The following is a 21283-nucleotide window of genomic DNA, read 5'->3' as shown; positions in this document are numbered from 1 at the left end:
CACTGCACTCCTTCACACACACCTTAAGTTCATTAGGGGAAAATAATTTGGGGAAATAGCAGCAGTGGGTCTTGGCCATGAGGAGGCACCCTGGTGTTTGTGGGGCCTCAGCACTGGCTGGCCAGGCAGCCGGTAGAGGGTGGTGCACGCTGGTGTTGCAGGCGGCGGTACTGCTGCTGTAAGAGGCCCAGCATAAGTGCAGCCCTGGCTGGTCTGTGCGTCAGAGGCACATGGGTGGGTGCCTAGTCCCTGGGTAAGTCACGCACACCCCACACAGAGATCAGAGGTGAGCACAGGCCCAGTATATGTAGAGCCTTGCTCATCAGGACCTTTTGGAAAGGTGACGACATTGAGGGTTACCTATAATGGGTTTTCTTTTCTGTACATAGTTTATTTCTGCTGTTAACTAAGAGACACCTTTTCTTCAAAATCTTGAGTTTTTTTAAATCAATTGTTTTGTGTCCGAGCCCATCTATTTTAAAAATTCTTTATTGCCAAGTACAGATTTTCTTTTCTTTCCGGTGATTCCCATGCTGGCCCAGGGAAACCTTGTGTGGCAACGTGAAGTGAGCCAAGATTAGACTAAAGTGAACTTACACAAAGCAAAGGGCCAGGAACCTAAGAAGTTGACAATTTACAGTCATATAGGTCAAGATAAAAAATTATTTATAACATAGATGGGTTTGGTCACTGAGTATAGCCATGAACCCATGACCCCTCCAGGTCCTGCCAGCCTACCCTAGCAGGGAGCCTACCCTACATCCCTGGTAACATGGGAGATGGTAAGATGACTGGCCTCACTTGGGCTGAGCACGAAGTTGCCCTGGCCCATCTTTGCAGAGGCGCTGAGTCCGTCAGAGGATGCAGAGCCTCCTGGGAGAACTGCTTCCTCCAGAGCTCTCGTGACTGCCCAGTGCAGGCATCTGGGTCCCTCGTGTCCCCCTTTCCTAACTAATCAGCCATTCCTAGTAATGGGGTTTCTCAGCTGCATGGACTACATCCAGAAAGCACCCACTCACTGTCCCATGCCTCAGTGGACAAGTGTTGGCCGAGAGGTGCTGGGGCGTGCCATGGTAGCAAGTGTGACGCACACGGACACACATGCAACGGGTGACCTGTGGTGCTGTTGTTCCAGTCAGACCTCTTAGCGTGCACGCCCTGGGGGGCACCTGACTGAGCAAAGCGCCCACGGCCACCCTCGCCCTGGCCCCCACTGCCCCCCTCTTCCAGCCCACTCCTGCCAGGTCTGTCGGCCACACTGTTGTCTCCTCAGAGCTGCACGTGCCTGTTAGGTGGCAGACGTTGCCGTGCAGCCACCTGGGAGATGGATGGGCACTCCAAGCCCTCCCTGCCTGCTGGCATCCCTCAGAGCCCGTGCTCTGAAAGGGCATGGGTTTGGAACGTGCATTCAAGCTAGTATGTGGGGACACCTGTGGAGGTGCTCCCTCTCCCACAAGTGGGATTGAACTCCCAGCTAAAGTGACTCTGCAGGCCCTGACCTCGCCCGAGGTGGGGCGTGGCTGATGCAGCCCTGTCCTCCACAGCTGCAAGGCACCATCCTGCAGTACGTGAGGACGCTGATGGAGGTGATGCCCACCATCTGCCGCCTGCCCCGGCACGAGTACGGCTCTCCTGGTGAGAGGGTGTGCGTGGGTGGCGCGTAGGTGGCGGGTGGGCCAGCTGCCTCCCAGGGGCGTGAGGCACATGATGCGTGTTTTTGGAAAGGAGGCGAAACTGCTCCTCTTGGACACAGTGAGCGAAAGTCAGGTTGCCAATTACTTGTCACAATTAGATTTGCTCTTCATGGTGGGAGGGGTAGGTGTATGGGAACGTGTGTTTAGGGCCCGTCTTACAGGAGGAACTGAGGGGCCAGCATGAGGTGATTAGGTGCCCAGTGGTCCCTGAGGGGTTGACTGGCCCTCCGTGGACTCCCCCAAAAAGTTGCCAGCCAGAGGGAAGCGGGGACCTGGCCTGTGGATTCAACCATTGATGCTGGGGCTTACAGGGCTATAGTCCAAGACAGCCCGTGGGGTGGTGGTGGCTGGCTCTCCCCTCTCCCTGTGGTCCTCAACCTCCTCAACTTCCCCTTCTCTTCCTTCCCCTCCTCCTCTTCCCCACCGTCCTGTCCCTTTTCCTCCTCCTCCTCTTCCCCACCCTCCTGTCCCTTTTCCTCCTCTTCCTCTTCCCCACTCTCCTGTTCCTTTTCCTCCTCCCCCTCCTTCCTCTTGCCCCCTCCTCACCTAGCCATTTCCCTCTTCTCTCCTTTCTTTCCCCTACTTCATCCTTCTGTTTTCCTCCTTCTCCAGCTTTGGTTCTACCCCCCAAGAAAAACCTGACTGTGGTTGCTGACTGGGTTGACATGACAGTGGTACAGACATGCTGTCTTGCCCTGGACCTGGGGGGAAAGTGGGCAAATGCCACCGGAATGCTGGTTCCGGGTTTTGTAGATGCTCGTTATCAGATTACATCATTCCCTTCTATGCCTGTGAGTAAATATTGAATTTTATCAAGTAATCTTTCTGCCTCTACCAGATGACCAAGTGGGCCTTCTCTCTTATTCTTGTGACAGCACTGTCACAGCAGCCTCCCTGAAGGACCAGGCTGACTGAGAGGCTCCGTCACTCCCCCCACAGTCCATGTGGGTCTGCAGAGGGTCTACCCAGGTGGCCACCTTTGTAGCAGTGGGCAGTGGCAGTAGAGAGAGTGGCTCCCAGCCCCTCCTGCTCAGGGCTCTGCTTTCTCTACCGTCTCGACCTCACCACTCTCTCTCTACCCACAGGTATCCTTGAGTTCTTCCACCACCAGCTTAAGGACATTGTGGAATATGCAGAGCTGAAGACCGTGTGCTTCCAGAACCTGCGGGAGGTGGGCAATGCTGTCCTCTTCTGCCTGCTCATCGAGCAGAGCCTGGTGAGCCACGGCCACGGGGTTATTTGGTGGGGGTGGGGGGTGGGGGCCAGTGCTATAAAGCGCCATTCTTTTTAGACTTTAATTTGAATTTGTTCCCTGTAATTGGGGGGGAAAAAAAGCAGTATTATTCATTGTTTCCAGAATGTTTTTCTATGTGAGGTATATGAAAATGTTTTGTGATGTAATACATGCTCCATCTAACCTAGCTCAGGTGCAGCGTTTTACTGCCCAGGAGAGCTGTATGCAGTGACAGAAATGTTCCATATGTGTGTGTTGAGCACTTAAAGCGTGGCTTAGTGTGACTGAGAGACTGAGTTTTAAATTTGATTGAATTTTAATTACTTTACATGTGACTATTTACATGTACCTTGTGGATAACACAGTGGACCTAACCGTGACTTACCAGTCTCACAGGGGGATGCCTTGCTTTCCACAAACTGACTAGATACCTCCACATGGTGTCACTTGGCCTGTTGATCTGCCCCCAATGTTTCATTTCAAGCAAAAGTTTGTCAAATTTTTAAAATTGGAACACCTAGTGAGTATGAAATGTCATCTCGTATGGCCCCTCTGCCTCCCACATTCATAATGAGGCGGACATCTTCATTTACTGATTGGCTTTTCCTGTGTCCTTTTCTATCAAATGCCCACTTGTGTCTTTTGCCCATTTTTCATAGAAGTTCTTTGTGTATTCTAGATACTAATCCCTTAATGTGTTATGTGTATTGCAGGTACTTCTCCTTGTTTGTGGCTTGAGTTTTCACTCTCATAATGGTGATTTTTGATGAATAGATGTTCTTATGTTTAATTCAGTCTTCTTTTTTTAATAACGACTAGTACTTTTTATATCTTTTTAAAGAAGTTCTTCCCTACCTAGGGGTTCATGAAGATATTCTTTTATATTTTCTTTGTAAGGTTTTTAAGTGTTGCTTTTCACGGTTAAATTTACGATCCTTCTGGAATTGATTGGTGTGTGCAATTTTAGATATGAGCAGGGCTCTTTTTCTCCATATGGGATAATCAGTTGAGCCTCCCGCATTTGCTGGAGAGGTCCTCCTTTCCCTGCTGTCTGCAGGGTTCCCCACGACATGCTGGTCTGTCTCTGGGTTTCCAACTCCGTGCCATTGGTTGCTGTTGTGGGGGCTGGAGTGCGCTATCATCACATCACAGCTCTCACGTGAGTCTGATAGCTGACAGGGCACACCCCATCTCAGTCTTCTTAAGATATGTTGGCTCTTTATGGACCTTTGCTCTCCCTGTAAGTTTTAAAATTGACTTGCCTAATTTATTGAAAAAGCATATCGACCTTTTAGGAACAACGTTGCATCTCTAGACCTATCTGGGGAGGTCTTTGTGGGGCTGATTCTCATGGTAGTCTCTTGGTCTCAGTGTCTCGCCCAGTGCCTTGGTGGCTTTGTGGAGGCCAGGTTGGGTTTTAGAAGGACAGGGGCCAGGGTGCCTGTCATCTCAGGATATGGGCATTAGGATGGCAGTGCACTCAGGGCTAAGTGCTCCTGGGTCGGAAGAGTCCAGGATCAGCCATGGACACATTCAGAAGTGGACAGCTTCTTGTCAGGGCCTGCGTCTTTCATCTCTGTTTCCTGTACCGCCAGGCAGGCCCTTTACATGTGATAGCAAGAGGGAGTCCAGCAGCACTGGGCCCTCCTTGTCCCCACCACCAGTGGACTCAGAGCATGGACACAGGTCTCCCCCAGCATCCACGTTCAACCTCAAAGAGAGTGACCAGCCTCTCACATGCACCTCCCCCGACCACCCCCAACCATAGCAGGGATGATGGGCACAGAATGAGAGCCCATCACTCCCAGGGGTGCAGCAGAGCAGCCCCCAAAGGAACAGGCAGGCACTGACCCTACCGAGCAGCAGATGTCCAGGGAAGCCACATTCTAAGAAGATGTTAGAGCAACCTGAATTTTTTAACCTAAATCAATGTGAATTTTTTAAGAACCAGATAAGCTAGGAAAAATTCCTTTAAATAGTAATCTCTGTTAATGAATTTTAAATATTTAAGAAAATGTCCTTCATGTGCAACTTGCCTGAGCATACAGCACAAAGTGAGAAAAGCTCTCCTCTGCCTGTGTCCAACCTCGTGATGCCTCCCCCAGCATTCACTCTCTGACAGCTCTGGCCTGGTGAGAGCAGGCAGCGCACACTTCTGGGGGCGCTGCCTGAGAGAACTGCCTGAATTAATGGCAGGGAACAAAGCTTTTCTTCAACTATGAAATACAAACTGTCCCAGAGGCTTGTGTGGATGAGAAATAACGTCTGCGCACATTAACCATTAGCACCATTCAGAGACTTCATTAGAAACTTAGGAAAAGAGACATCTGTGACTAGTGTGATCCTTGCCTGCCCAAATCCTATTTCTCATGTGGGAATAGACATCTCAGGCACGAAGGGGTCTTGTTAAGTCTCGGGAACCGAGGTGACTCCTCGCATTTCCAGTGTCGATCCCAGTGTCCTTTCCTTTCTTAGAATCACTGTGACCACAGTCTGTGCATGTCTCAGTCTCCCCTGTGGCAAGTGCAATGCTGGGCATGAGGGAAACAGTTGCTCTTAAGTGTACTTGCAAACTTGTCTTATGAGCACTACTTTTCTTTCATTCCAAATCCTGGGTCATTCTGCCTGCCCTTCTTCCCTGATCCCGTCTTCCTCACCTCCCTGCTCTTCCCCACCTCTCCTCTCCACATCAGACAGGTGGAGGAAAGGTAGACTGTCAGAATAGGGCACTTCTGCCCCAAGACCAGCCACAGACTTCAATTTTGTGGTGTTGCTTTAATCCTTTTGGAAATAAAGGGTTGTGGTTTCCAGTAGGTTCTCAAGAATGGGAATCCCCCTCTAGGGTAACCCTTTCTTTGACAGCAGTGGACACGCCCTCATCTTGGCCAAACACCCTGGCAAGGGCAGGTGTGATGGCACCTGTGTCTCCCACTCTGATCAGTGAAGATACTCGGGTAAATGCGTCCTTCCCCTTATCATGCCCTGAGAAGAGTGGGGCAGCTGGGTCTGGCCACACGAGCACACTCTTGGCAGCCTGAGCACTGAGAATCAGGATCGGGTGATGGGGCATCAGATCCCCAGGGACCCAGTCCTTCAGGGACTCACTGTCATCAGGTAGTCATCAGGCTCATATCTGACTGCCATTTCTTTGTTTAATAACAGATTCTTTTTACCACCAAATTATAAGATGATTTTAGGAAGCTTTCATTCACCTGTGAGGTCTGGAGGCACGAAGTGGAGTACGCCTTCTGCCTGCCCCTGTAGTGGTGAGGGGCCTCGGTCTACGGGCCCTTTTAGGGGGGTCCTAGAGCCTCCACCTCTACAATGATGAACAGCGTTTGTCCTCTTCTTGGCTGTCTTTGGGTTCACAGTGGGTCGTTAGGGGTTTTGCAACCCCTGTGACATTGGAGATGAGCTTTCTCTCTAAGTGTGCATTTTAGAAAGGACCTTGTGTAGGGTTTTTATTACCTCTTCAAAGAAGTTTACAATCCGAAAAAGTTCAGAATGCCAGTTCAGAACTTTGTCTAGGCTCTGTGGGGAGGAGTGGACAGTACAGGGTGACTCACATTCATCCTTTCTTTCTGCCTACAAAGGTGTTTCCAGAAGAAACCTTCTTCTGTCCATGAGGTCTGATTAAAAGCATTGGTTCCTGTTTTTTTTTAAAAAAAAAAAAAACAAAAAAAAACTATACCCGTTGTCGTCAAGTCGATTCCGACTCATAACGACCCTGTGGGACAGAATAGAACTGGCCCATACAGTTTCCAAGGAGCGCCTGGTGGATTTGAACTGCTGACCTCTTGGTTAGCAGCCATAGCTCTTGACCACTATGCCACCAGGGTTTCCATGAGCGGAGAAGATTAGGTGCGGAAGGGTAGGGAGAAGGCTGCCAAACTAGTAAATCCTGGAGAAGAAAGCCCACATTCAGTGATAGCTTTTACCTGTGTGCATTTATATTTAGTTAGAAATAAATAAAATTTAAAATTCAGTTCCTCAGGCTCACTAGCCACATTTCAAGGGCTTAGTAGCCGCATGAGGCTTGTGGCCACAATATTAGATAACACAGACATAGAGCACTGCATCATCACAAAGAGTTCTCTTGGACAGTGCTACCTGGAGTACTTACTTTACACTAAATACAAAGATGTATGTTGTTTTCATGACCATATTTCTCCATTCATCTTTGCTAAGAGAATGAACTTCCTAATGTGACTTTCTCTGTGTTCAAGTCTTTAGAAGAAGTGTGTGACCTGTTGCATGCCGCCCCTTTTCAGAATATCTTGCCCAGGGTTCATGTGAAAGGTGAGTGTGCCCTCTGTTGCCCAAGGAACCTCACCACCAACTGTAACAGTGGCCCACAGTCTGTATGGTGCCAGATACAAGGCTGGGTTTGGTTTGTGAGTTTGGTGCCGTATAATTGGAACCAGGGTTAACTGTGAGGAGGGTGTATAACCTAGTTCAATAAATACTGAGTAAACAAAGTATTTATGGCTGAAATGATAGAGTGTTTGGCATTTCCTTCAAAGTAACATGGGGGCAAAGGGAGATTGGGTGTATATAAAAAAGATTGGCCATGAACTGATAATTATTGGAGTGATGATGGGTGCAAGTGGACTCATCACGTTAATCTCTGCTTTTTGTTTACATTTGAAAATTTCTGCGAGTTTTAAAAATACATATTGAACAGAAGATAAATTCTATTTATATATCATGTTTAAAATATCACATCAGGCAGTTCTGCTAAAGAATTTTCAAAGAGAATCTATATACATATATTAACTTAAAAATCTTGTTTTTTGAAAAGTAACAAAATGGCTGCAGTAAATATTTACCTCTTGATAATGACATGGAATGTAAATGGTTTAAATGCACCAGTCAGGAGACAGAAAGTGGAAGAATAGATTTTAAAAAATACCAGTCAATATGCTGTTTATAAGAGATATGCCTTAGACACAAAGACATAAATAGTTTAAAAAACGGAAGATGGAAAAATATATATACCAAGCAAACAATCCAAAAGAGAGTAGGAGTGGCAGTGTTAATATCTGACAAAATAGATTTTAAGTCAAAATTCATTATAAGAGGCAAAGAAGGATACTACATAATGATAAAAAGGTCGGTGCACCAAGAAGACATAATTTTATATACCTACTGCCAGAATAGTAAAATATATAAAGCAAAGTCTAACAGAATTGAAGAGAGAAATAGACAAATCTACAATAATAGTAGAGGACTTTAATGCACCGCTTTCGATGATGGATAAAAAAACAACTAAAAATAAAACCAATAAAGATACAGAAATTCTGAATGATTCTATTAACCAGCTAGACTTCACAGATACATATAAAACACACCACTCAACAGCATATATGCAACAATATACATTCTTTTCCAACGCACATGGAACATTGTCCAGAACAGACCATATTTTAGGTTGCAAAACAAAGCTCAATGAATTTTAAAACACTAAAGTCATACAGAGCATCTCCTCTGACCATAACACTGGGAAACTAGAAGTCAAAAGCAGAATAAGGAAAATAAATGGAAACTACATAACACACTGCTAGAAAACTGTTGGGTCAAAAAGATAAAATAACTACTGGATCATAGAAGAAATCAAAAGTGAAATTTAAAAATAGTTAGAATCAAACGAGAATGAAAAGACAACATACCAAAACTTTTAGGATGCTGCAAAAGCAGTACTCAGAGGGAAATTTATAGCAATAAATGCGTACATTAAAAAAGAAGAAAGATCCAAAATCAACAACATAACTTGAAAACGGTAACAAATAGAAAAGGAAGAGCAAAAGAAGCCCAAAGTTACCAGAAAAAAAAAGAAATAATAAAGATCAGAGCAGAAATAAATGAAATAGAAAACAGAAAAATAATAGAAAGAGTCAACAGGACTAGAAGTTGGTTCTTTGAAAGGACAAATAAAATAGACAAACCACTAGCTAAATTGACAGAGAAAAAAATAAGAAGATACAAAGAATGAAAATAAGTTGGAGACATTACAACAGATCTAACTGAGATAAAGATGATCATAACAGAATACTACAAAAAATTGCACTCCAACAAATTTGAAAACCTAGAAGAAATTGACAAAATCTTAAAAACATACTACCTAACTAAGCTAACACAAGTAGAGGTCGAAAATCTAAACAGACTCATAACAAAACAGGAGATAGAAGATGTCATCAGAAATCTCCCAACAACAACAAAAAAACTGGACCAGATGGCTTTACTAGGGAATTTTACCAAACGTTCAGAGAAGAGTTGGTACCAATTCTACTCAAACTCTTCCAAAACATAGAAGAGGAAGCAATGCTACTTAACACATTCTTTGAAGCCAACATTACCTTGATACCAAACCAGTAAAGACGTCACAAAAAAAGAAAATTAGAGTCCAATATCCCTCATGAATATCTTCTCATTTTGGCATGACTTCAAAATGAGAAGAAAACAGCTACAAAGTATGAACCTAGGAAAATTGGAAGTCATCAAAAATGAAATGGACTGCATAAAGATCGATATCCCAGGCATTAGCTGAAATGGCCTTCTATGGGCAGTTTTCAGTCAGATGGTCATATGGTCTACTGTGCCAAATGGAAGAGGAATGACATTGCACTCATCATCAAAAAGAACATTTCAAGATCTATCCTAAAGTACAACGTTGTCAGTGATAGGACAATACCCATACGCCTACATGGAAGACGAGTTAACATATGACTATTATTCAAATTTACGCACCAACCACTAATGCCAAAGATGAGAAAATTGAAGATTTTTACCAACTTCTGTAGTCTGAAATTTGGAAACCCTCGTGGTGTACTGGTTAAGTGCTACAGCTGTTAACCAAGAGGTCGGCAGTTCGAATCTGCCAGACGCTCCTTGGAAACTCTATGGGCAGTTCCACTCTGTCCTATAGGGTTGCTATGAGTCGGAATTGACTCGACGACAGTGGGTTTGATTGTTTTTGGTTTAATGACTTATTCATTGCAGATAGCTTTTTTTCAACAACATAAATGGCGACTATACACGTGGACCTCACTGGGTGGAAAACACAGTAATCAAATCAACTACATCTGTGGAAGGAGACAATGGAAAAGCTGAATATCATCAGTCAGAACAGGGCCGGGGCTGACCGTGGAACAGACCATCAATTGCTCATATGCAAGTTCAAGTTGAAGCTGAAGAAATTAGAGCAAGTCCATGGGAGCCCAAATATGACCTTGAGTATATCCCATGTGAATTTAGAGACCATATCAAGAATAGATGTGACATGTTGAATACTAATAACTGAAGAACAGACGAATTGTGGAATGACATCAAGGACATACATGAAGAAAGCAAAAGGTCATTAAAAAGACAGGAAAGAAAGATCAAAATGGATGTCAAAAAAGACTCTGTAACTTGCCCTTTTATGTAAAGTAGCTAAAGCAGATGGAAAAAATGATGAAGTAAAAGAGCTGAACAGAAGATTTCAAAGGGCAGCTTGAGAAGACAGAGTATTATAATGAAATGTGCAAAGACCTGAAGTTTAGAAAACCAAAAGGGAAGAACACGCTTGGCATTTCTCAAGCTGAAAAAACTGAAGGAAAAATTCAAGCTTCAAGTTGCAATATTGAAGGATTCTATGGGGAAAATAATTGAACAATGCAGGAAGTATCAAAAGAACACGGAAGGAATACGCTGTACCAAAAAGAATTGGTTGACATTCAACCATTTCAGGAGGTAGGATATGGTACTGAGATACTGATAGTACTGAAGGAAGAGGTCCAAGCTGCGCTGACGGGAATGGCCAAAAACAAAGCCCCAGGAATTGACAGAGTACCAGTTGAGATGTCCTAAGAGGCAGTCATTCGAACAGAACAAGGGATACTGCGTGGTTTTAAGTCAAGAAAGGTGTGTGTCAGGGCTCTATCTTTTCACCATACTTACTCAACCTGTATTCTGAGCAAATAATCCAAAAAGCTGGACTATATGAAGAATGCGTCATCAAGTTTGGAGGAAGACTCATTAACGAATTGTGATATCCAGATGGCACAACCTTGCTTGCTGAAGGTGAAGAGGACTTGGAGTACTTACTGATGAAGATCAAAGACTACATAAAGAAAAAAATCCTCACAACTGAACCAATAAACATCATGATAAACAGAGAATCACGATAAATGGAGAAAAGATTGAAATTGTCAAGAATTTCATTTTACTTGGATTCACAATTAATACCCATGGAAGCAGCAGTCAAGAAATCAAGCGACGCATTGCATTGGGCAAATCTGCGAAGGACCTCTTTAAAATGTTCAAAACAAAGCTGTCAACTTGAGGGCTAAGGTGCGCCTGACCCAAGCCGTGGTATTTTCAGTTGCCTAATGTGTATGTGAAAGCTGGGCAATGAATAAGGAAGATGGAAGAACTGACGCCTTTAATTATGGTTTTGGCAAGGAATATTGAATATACTACGGGCTGCCAGAAAAATTAGCATGCATGTCTTAGAAGAAGTACAACCAGAATGTTCCTTAGAAGCAAGGATGGTGAGACTTCATCTCACATACTTTGGACATGTTTTCAGGAGGGACCAGTTCCCAGAGAAGGACATTACGCTTGGTAAAGTGGAGGGTCAGTGAGAAAGGGGAATTCCCTTAATGAAATAGATTGTCATCGTGGCTGAAATGATGGGATCAACATAGCAACAATTGTGAGGATGGCACAGGACCTGGCAGCGTTTGTTCTGTTGTACATAGGGTTGCTGTGGATCAGATCTGACTCCATGGCACCTGACAACAACAACATCCCTCATGAATAATGACACAAAAATTCTCAACAAAATTCTAGCCAACAGAATTTAACAACAATCCAAAAAAATCATACACGATCAAGTGGGATTCAGACCAGGAATGCAAGGGTGTTTCAACATTAGAAAATCGATCAGTGTAATACACCACATAAATAAAACAAAGGAAGAGAACCACATGATCAAATCAATTGATGTAGAAAGGCATTTGATAAAATCCAGCACTGTTTCCTGATAAAAGCTCTCAACAAAATAGGGAATAGAAGAGAAATTACTCAACATAATTAAGGGCATATATGCAAAACCAACAACCAACATTGTTTGCAATGGAGAAGGACTGAGAGCTTTCCCCTTGAGAACAGGCATGAGACAAGAATGCCCATTATCACTACTCTTAGTCAATATTGTGCTGGAAGTCCTATCCAGAGCCATAAGGCAAGAAAGGGAAAGGTATCCAAATCAGAAATGAAGAAGTAAAACTCTATTTGAAGATGACATAATCCTATACATAGAAATCCCAGAGATTCCACAGGAAAGCTACTGAACCTAAAAGAGAAATTCAGGAACACACAAAAATAAGTTGGGTTCCTCTGTAGTAACAAGGAGAACTCCAGAAAGAAAATCAAGAAAACAATACCATTTACAGTAACCCCCGAAAAGATAAAATAACTAGGAATAAACCTAACCAGGGATGTAAAAGAGCTATACAATGAAAGCTATAAAACACGCCTACAAGAGACTAAGAGACCTCTATAAATGGAAGAACATTTCATACTCATGGACTGGAAGACTTAACTTTCTGAAAATGTCAGTACTAGCTAAAGTGATCTACATATACAATGCAATCCCAATCCAAATTCCAACAATGTTCTTTACTGAAATGGAAGAACTAATCCCCAGTTTTATTTGGGAAAGAAAGAGGCCCCAAGTAGCCAAAACAATATTGAAGAAGAACAAAGTAGAAGGCCTTACACTCCCTATCCTCAAAACATACTTTTTTGTTGTTGTTGTGTTGTTAGGTGCCATCGAGTCAGTTCTGACTCACAGCAACCCTAGGCGAAACAGAATGAAACACTGCTGGGTCCTGTGCCATCCTCACAATTGTTGCTGTACTTGAGCCCATTGTTGCAGCCACTGTGTCAATCCATCTCACCAAGGGTCTCCCTCTTTTTTGCTGACTATACAGCCACGGAAATCAAAATGGCCTCTTATTGGTTTAACGATAGACATATAGACTAGTGGAATAGAATTGGGAACCCAGAAATAAATGGATTCATCTGTGTACAACTGATTTTTGACAAGGGGTCAAAGTCCATTCAGTGGGGAAGAAAATATGCTATTTAACGAGTCATTCAAAACTGGATACCCATTTGCAGAAAAATGAAACAGGATCCATACCTCAAGTCATGCACAAAAACTAACTCAAAATGGATCAAAGACCTAAATGTGAAAGCTAAAACCGTAATGTTCCTGGAAGATAACATAGGGACAAAATTGTGGGACCTAATTTTTTTTCAAAAATAGGTTATCAAGCACAATTACAGATGTACAAACAGCATAAGACAAATTAACTGGGACCTCATAAAAATTAAAATACTTATGCTCATTAAAAAACTTTACGAAACAAGTAAAAAGCAACCTACAGACTGGGAAAAAATCCTTACTAACGACATATCTGATAAGGGTCTAATCTCTAACATATATAGAAAACTTCAACAACTGAACAACAGAAAGACAACTCAATAAAAAAAGGGTGAAGGACACAGTTCACCAAAGAGACACTCATGTGGCCAACAAATACATGAAAAGATGCTCACAATCATTTGCCATTAAGAGATGCAAGTTAAAAAAAAAAAAAAACAACTGCATGGAGAGACCCTCTCACTCTTGCTAAAATGGCACTGATTTAAAAAAAAAAACCAGAAAACAACAGATGCTGGTGAGCATGTGGGGAGATTGAAACTGTTATTTACTGCTGGTGAGATTGTAAAATGGTACAACTACCATGGAAAATGACATGGCGCTTCCTCACAAAACTAGAAATAACCTTGTGATCCAGCAATCCAGTTCCCAGGTATCTACCCCAGAGATTTACACAGACAGATATATTCACACCTGTGTTCATTGAAGGGCTATTCATAATAACAAAAAGATTGAACAACCTAAGAGCCCATCAGTGAATGAATGGATAAATAAAATGGTACATACATACAGTGGAATAGTATGGAGCCATAAAGAATAGTGATGAGTTATCAAGACATAATGTGGATGGATCTGGAGAACATTATGCTGAATGAAATAAGTCAATCACAAAAGGACAAATATATGATCACGCTTTTATAAGAAGATGGGTAGTTATTATATATACATATAAATAAAACCAGCATTCGTTGGTTGTTACCAGGGATCATGCAGGCGGAAGCAGGAATCACTCTCTAAATAGTAGACACTTGTTATTTTTGGTGATGAGAAAGGTAGCATTAAATGTGGGTTAAATATACACAACTTGACAGGGTAAATGGTACCGCTAAGAAATACACAAGAGAAAAGGGCGTTTTGGGTAAGGGATAAGACATAAAATTTTGCAACAACATGAAGAACCAAAAAAAAAAAGTGTGTAGTTACGTATGTATATATGCATATATGTGTGAGGGTATCTATACGTGTGTACATATATATACACATACAGATGTATCTACATGTACATGTGTACACAGGTATGTGTCTGCATGCGTATATATTCATAGGAGCACAGTTACAGATACTTCTGAGATACAACCAAGCACCTCACGGGACTGGTTTTCTGGGTTGGAAAGCTTAGGACCACAGTCTCGTGGGACAACTCAGTTAATTGGCATAATGTAGTTCATAAAGTTTTATGTTCTACCTTCTAGTTTGGTGAGTAGTGTCTGAGGTCTTAAAGGCTTGACAACAGCCATCTGAGATACACCTATTGGTCTCTAATTATCCAGAACAAAAGAGAAAGAAGGAAACCAAAGATTCAGAAGGAAACCAGTCTACAAAACTTAATAGGCTACATGAACCATCTGCCTTGAGACCAGAACTAGATGGTGCCTGGTCAGCACTATCAGCTGCTCTGATCAGGGCCACGATAGATAGATCCTGAAAGAATGAGGGAAAAGTGTGGAACAGAACTCACGTTCTTAAAAAGTCCAGGCTTGCTGGACCTGTTAAGATTGAAGGACTCCTTGAGACTGTTGCCCTGAGATACTCTTTAAACCTTGAACAGAAACTATCCCTTGAGGTTACCTTTTAGCTAAATAACAGAGTGGTTCATAAAATAAAAAATATAACTCGTGAGTACTATGAAAAAATTATCTGTATGAGACCACATGGTCAACAATTACTCTGAAGCAGGGAAACCAGATCACTGGGATAGGGACAGACAGAACGGAATTGATGAGAATATTGACACATTATAAAAAATGTAACCAATGTCACTGAGTAACTTGTATAGAAATTGTTAAATGAGAACCTAAATGGCTGTGTAAACTCTCACCAAAAACACAATACTATGTTTAAAAAATCTTGTTTTTTGTAAAAAAATTTAAACTTTTGCAATCATCTTTCCATACAAAAAAGAACAGAGTATAATAAGTTCTTTCCACTGCAGAGGGAGAGAGACTGGATGCCAAAATGAAGAGACTTGAATCAAAGTATGCCCCACTGCACCTTGTCCCTCTGATTGAGAGGCTGGGGACTCCTCAGGTAGGTGTGCTCTGTTGCCATCACTGTTGCCGGCGTGGGCAGCAGGACCAGGCTGGGTGGGAGGGCTTCAGAGCACAGGCTGTGAGCGAGACCACCCTGACCAGGAGCCTGTGTGAGGTTAGTCAGCTTAACGAAACTGCTTGTGCCTCTGTGCCTGTGGGTGTCAAACAGGGTTCCTAATAGGACCTCTTCATGGGGTGGTTGTGAAGTTTTAATAAAGCTAACATGTGGAAAGGGCTTAGAACGTCACCTGGTACTTAAGCTGTGCACGATGTCGGTTATTGTTGTCATTGTCCACCTAAAGAAGCCTTTTCACAGGCATTGGTGCTTCTAAGATAGGAGGAAATGTGGCAGGGTAGAGTTCTGTGAATATCGCCTTACGCTAGATCAGGGTTCCTCAGTCTCGGCATGGTCGCATTTTGTTGTGGGAGGCGGCTGTCCTATGCATTGTAGGGTGTTGAGCAGCTTCCCTGGCCTCCACCCACTAGATGCCAGTGGCACTTCCTCCTACAGTTCTGATGCCCAAGAATGTCTCCAGACATTGCCCCATGTCCGCTGGGGGATAAAAATTGCTCCTGGTTAGGAACACCTGACCGTATGATGTCCCTTGACTGAAATATATGTAATTTTCTAAGATACAGAGGTCACTGCTGACATACTTAGTTAGTGCTCTTCTGTAAGCTGACGGAGTTTTCCATTAAGTCATAAAGAAAGCTCCAGTTTCCTACTGTGACCCATAATATTCCACTTTTCCTTTCTGCAGCAAATTGCAATAGCAAGAGAGGGGGACTTGCTGACAAAGGAGCGCCTCTGCTGCGGCCTGTCTATGTTTGAAGTCATCCTGACTCGGGTTCGGACCTTTCTGGATGACCCCATCTGGCGTGGGCCGCTTCCTAGCAATGGGGTCATGCACGTGGATGAGTGTGTTGAGTTTCACAGGCTTTGGAGTGCCATGCAGTTTGTCTACTGCATTCCTGTGGGAACACACGAGTTTACGGTTGAGTAAGTGTGTGCTTGGTCTTACCCTTTGGAGCAGGACAAACTGCCAGTGGAGATAGAGGAGCTGTTGGGGGCTGGGGGGAGTGGAAGCTGGTGCCAGGCAAACACAGAAGACTGTGCATTCCTCTGGATATGGACCAGAACTTACGGGGCTGGCCCAGCTGCTTCAGTGCTATTTCAGTGGGGTTTCCTACTTGATGCCAAAGGTGACTCAGGACCAGGCCTCAGGGAGTCTCTGAACAAATCAAAACTGTAGGAAGCGTTGATGTGTATTTTTCTGGGGAGAAGGTCCATAACTTCATGTCATCATTCTTCATGGAAAGACTACTGTTTGGAAAAGGTTAGGAAATAGTATACCAGATGAACCCAAGAAGGGTGGTCCACAGAAACAGGGAAAAGTCACCTGCTACTCAGCGCTCCCTGCAGGACCCACACCCAGCTGGCTGGGGAACGGGAGCCAGTGGGTAGACAGTGACGCACAGGACTTGGTTAGTGATGTCAGGAGACAGACTCGTGAAAGACTTCATCATTTTCTACTGACCTCCCATTTCCCTATCGTGACTTCTTGTTTTCAGGCAGTGTTTCGGTGACGGGCTCCACTGGGCTGGCTGTATGATCATCGTACTTCTTGGGCAACAGCGACGCTTTGCCGTACTGGACTTCTGCTACCATCTACTGAAAGTCCAGAAGCAGGATGGCAAAGATGAGATTATAAAAAACGTGGTAGGTGGAAGAAAATCTGATGGGGAAGTTTCCCAAAAGCATACTTTTTATTAAATTTTTCCTGGGAATTGTTTTTATCCCAGTAGATAAGGTACCACCAACTGAAGCTTCCTTTTCCTTCCCAGTATGAATCTAATTGGGAAGTAAAGTCGTCTGGCAGTTAAAATACTTACTGTCCATTTTCCTTTTCAAGGTACATGAGAGGGTCAGATCCCTCTCATGCTTCTTATCATTTGACTTTCCCTTCTGCCCCGTTTCTCCTGCCTCCAGCTGGAGAAAATTCCCTGCTAATATCATTAGATTGGATCCACCAGTATAAGCCAGGATATTGTCCTCAGTTTTAAGGTCCATAACCTTAATCACATCTGAAAGTCCCTTTTGCCGTGTAAGGATCAGGGCGCAGACATCCCTGGGGCCACTCCACCTCCCTCACCTGCTGTGTTTTCCATTTCCTTGGCTCTCTGGCCTGAAATCAGCATTCTCCACCTGTATCTTTCATTCACTTCAGCTGTGTCTAATCTACTGAGGTTTCACACATTTCCACAATCATTAGTTTCTTCCTAAAAGTTTGATTTGGTTCTTCAGATCTGGGTTGTTGATGTTGTGTGCCATCAATTCCAAATCACAGCGACTCTATATGACTGAGTAGAACTGCCCCATAGGGTTTCCTAGGGTGAACTTTTTTTTTTTTTTAATTGTGCTTTAAGTGAAAGTTTACAGTTCAAGTTTCTCATACAAAAATTTATACACACATTGTTATGTGACACTAGTTGCTCTGCCTGTAATTTGACAGCACTCCTCCTTTCCATCGCGGATTTCCCGTGTCCATTCAGCCAGCTCCTGTCCCCCTCTGCCTTCTCATCTCATCTCCGGACAGGAGCTGACCGTTTAGTCTCATGTGTCTACGTGAGCTAAGAAGCACACTCTTCCAAGTATCACTTTATGTCCTATAGTCCAGTCTAATCTTTCTCTGAAGAGTTGGTTTCGGGAACGGTTTTCGTTTTGGTCTAACAGAAGTTTGGGGCCTGTGTCTTCCTGGGTCCCTCTAGTCTCAGACCACAAAGTCTGGTCTTTTTACTGGAATTTGAGTTCCACACCCCACTTACTCCTGCCTCATCAGGGACTCTCTGCTGTGCTCCCTTTCAGGGCAGGCATTGGGGGTAGCCAGGCACCATCTAGTTCTTCTGGTCTCAGGCTGATGGAGTCTCTCGGGCTCTTATTTTCCTTCTGTGTTTGGTGTTCTTCATTCTCCTTTGCTCCAGGTGGGTTGGGACCAGTTGACGCGTCTTAGATGGCCTTTCACTAGCTTTCCAAACCTCAGACACCACTCCTGTGGTGAACTCTCTCCAGGAGTGATCACCAGGTTTCTCTCGTGCAGCTTACTGGTGGGTTCAAAGCACTGACCTTCTGGTTAGCAGCCGAGCGCTTAACCGTTGCACCATCAGAACTTCCATTTCTGGGTAGTAATTGGTAATTTTTTCTTCACTGAATTTTTTAATTTCTTTCCACATTTTATATTTTCTGTCTTACAATTCTAGTATCTGAAGGTGCAAGGCACGGAACCCCTTTGCAGTCAACAATGTGGCTTTGTGTTCTGGTTGCTGAGAGCACAGCCACCCCTCAGGCCAATGGGTGGGGACTCACCAGCCCGAGGGACCCCCTGGGGGCTCAGTGCTGACTCAGCCTCAGGAGGCATGATGTAACCTATCACGGCGACAGGGTGAGGCCAGTGAAGAAAGGCCTTGGCAGACAGAGGCTCAGATTTGCTCCTGTCTCTACCCTGGACCTTGCCCTATGTGTTTGTATCCTTCTTTCTGCTAAAGATAGCCCTTTCCCTGCAGTTTGTAAATTGTTTTAATGAATCAAAATTACATCTAAGAAACAGAGGAGGGGCGGGCACCTGCTGACCTAGCCCCAGGTGAATGGGGATGAGAGAAGGGCTGCATGGAGCAGTGGAGTCTGCCCCAAGCCGGGAAGGGAAGCTGAGATTTGTACAGGGCACAGTTGGTGCGCGGAACGGTCTGTACTGTCCACCACACCTTTGCGTCAGAAATGAACGACCCTGGACTGGTATGGCACCGATTTCCAGAAGGCCTTGAGGGTATCTAAATCTCTTGTTCCCATTCTGAAATGTTTCATATTATTTCCAAGCTCTTATTTGAACTTAATTTGGACTGCTTTCCTTCCAAGACTTATATTTGTCTCTGCTCATCTCCAGAGGCCGTTACCAACCTGGGACCATTTTAGCTTAATTTAGAGGCTCCTGGCTTCATGGGGGTGTCTCCAGGTTGCTTACAGTTCAGGCCCAGTCTCACTCCACTGCTGCTGTTGGTATCTGTCCTAGAGGAAGCTCTGACTTGTTTTACCTCCTCCACAGGCAGACCCAGCAATGCTTTTTAAAGTTTTTGTGTGTGTGGGGGGGGGGGGGTGCGCGCGCTTTACCCAGATCTATTACGGTGGGAGTGTCTGTCAAAGCATCCTGTCCATAATTCCAAACTGAAAGTCTAAGGCTTGTATTATTAGTTTACAGGTCTTTCCTCTTCACCTTTGTACTCCCAGCTTTCAGTACACCAAAACCAAAAAACCCCGTTGCTGTCGAGTCAATTCCGACTCATAGTGACAGAGTAGACCTCTGCCCCATAAGGTTTTTCGGGGAGCAGCTGGTGGATTCAAACTGCAGACCTTTTGGTTAGCAACCATAGCTCTTAATTACTGTGCCACAAGGGCTCCCCTTTAGTACATAAAAAAAGAAACCAGTGCCGTCGAGTTGGTTCCGACTCAGTAGGTTCTTAATACCTGTTCGGTGAATGAATAGATCAGTAAGTTATGTAAACGAGTCTGTTAATAGCATGAAACCCACAGAGAAAATTGTTTATATTCAAACTATTGTCCCAATAATTGCCTTAAAGAGATGGTGTGTCGGTACTATTTGGTTTACGTTATTCCTGAGAAAATGAAAATCATGACATTTGAAACACAAGCAATAAATGCACACATTTTTAAATTAACACATTTTAATTGTAGCCTTTGAAGAAGATGGTGGAGAGAATTCGCAAGTTCCAGATTCTAAATGATGAAATTATAAGTATCTTGGACAAGTACCTGAAGTCAGGAGATGGGGAAAGCACACCTGTGGAGCACGTGCGCTGCTTCCAGCCCCCTATCCACCAGTCTCTGGCCAGCAGCTGAGTGACATCCATGTCCCCCCGTTAAGACTACCAGTACCAACTGGATTTAACAGCATGTTTTCTTTCAATGAATGATTTAGTGAGATTTTTTTAATGGACTGCTTTTCAGTATCTGCCTGTTAAAGGGGTGCTTTTCAATCTAAAAGCTTAATTTTATAAAATTGACTTATTTTTCTAGACTAAAATTAAAATTGTATATGCTTTTGGTAATTAGGAAGTCTTAGAAGATTGGCTGATAATTGTTGCCATCATGTTCTTAAAAATTTTCTTCTATGGATTGTGCCAGTAGCTATCAATGTCAGAAGATGCTCAGTTCAGTTACCCCTTCGGGACTTACACTGAAGACAAACATTTAGGACTTAAGCAAGACACTACCAGCTAACTGTAATAAAATCCTCAACTAGAATTAATGATTATTTTACTTTTGCTTAGGGATTTTTCTCATGTCGTCTTTTATGAATAATTTTTTCTAAGTCACTGTTCCCTCTTTTGTCAGTGTTTCAGAAAAGTGACCTTGATTTTTCCCCCAAGTCCAGTTGTTACAAAATATGATTTGTGAGGCATGATTTAAAGGTTATAGAAATAAAACCCATGAAGCCTGTTTTTGTTCGTTCATTTACTCTAGAACCAGACTCCCTTGTACCTTCCTCTCAGAATTCAGATTGGGCCTGGGGGTCTCAGATAGGACGAGATCATGACACCATTTGAAAACACTTTTAGGTTTCCAGGGGGATGAAATGAAAACTAAATTTAGACAAAAGCTGTACTGGGCTGCCCTCTTCTGGTTGTGAAGCTGAGGGCCGTGGTGTGAGGAAAGGAGACCCACCTGAGACAATGTGCACAGTAAGGGACTGGAGACAACAGAAGGTCTCTTCCTGACCACCCCTGTTGTCCTTCCCAACTACTGGGTGAACTGTTTCACACA

The 21283-nt window shown here is 43.7% G+C and overlaps 1 protein-coding gene across 1 annotated transcript in view; it reads left to right on the top strand.

Annotated features, from left to right (window-relative positions):
- CYFIP1 (cytoplasmic FMR1 interacting protein 1) overlaps positions 1 to 20939 on the top strand; it is a 198133-nt gene extending 177194 nt beyond the window's left edge. Inside the window, exons 25-31 of the mRNA XM_049852609.1 lie at positions 1545 to 1635; positions 2780 to 2910; positions 7155 to 7227; positions 15354 to 15448; positions 16212 to 16450; positions 17023 to 17170; positions 20195 to 20939. Of these exons, the coding sequence (XP_049708566.1) occupies positions 1545 to 1635; positions 2780 to 2910; positions 7155 to 7227; positions 15354 to 15448; positions 16212 to 16450; positions 17023 to 17170; positions 20195 to 20359 (942 nt within the window). The 3' untranslated portion in view covers positions 20360 to 20939. The remainder of the gene's footprint in view (positions 1 to 1544; positions 1636 to 2779; positions 2911 to 7154; positions 7228 to 15353; positions 15449 to 16211; positions 16451 to 17022; positions 17171 to 20194) is intronic.
- The last annotated feature ends 344 nt before the right edge of the window (positions 20940 to 21283 follow it).

Source organism: Elephas maximus, chromosome 13 (genome assembly GCF_024166365.1).
Source record: "Elephas maximus indicus isolate mEleMax1 chromosome 13, mEleMax1 primary haplotype, whole genome shotgun sequence".
Classification (NCBI taxonomy): domain Eukaryota; kingdom Metazoa; phylum Chordata; class Mammalia; order Proboscidea; family Elephantidae; genus Elephas; species Elephas maximus.
This window is presented reverse-complemented; position numbering and strand designations above follow the sequence as displayed.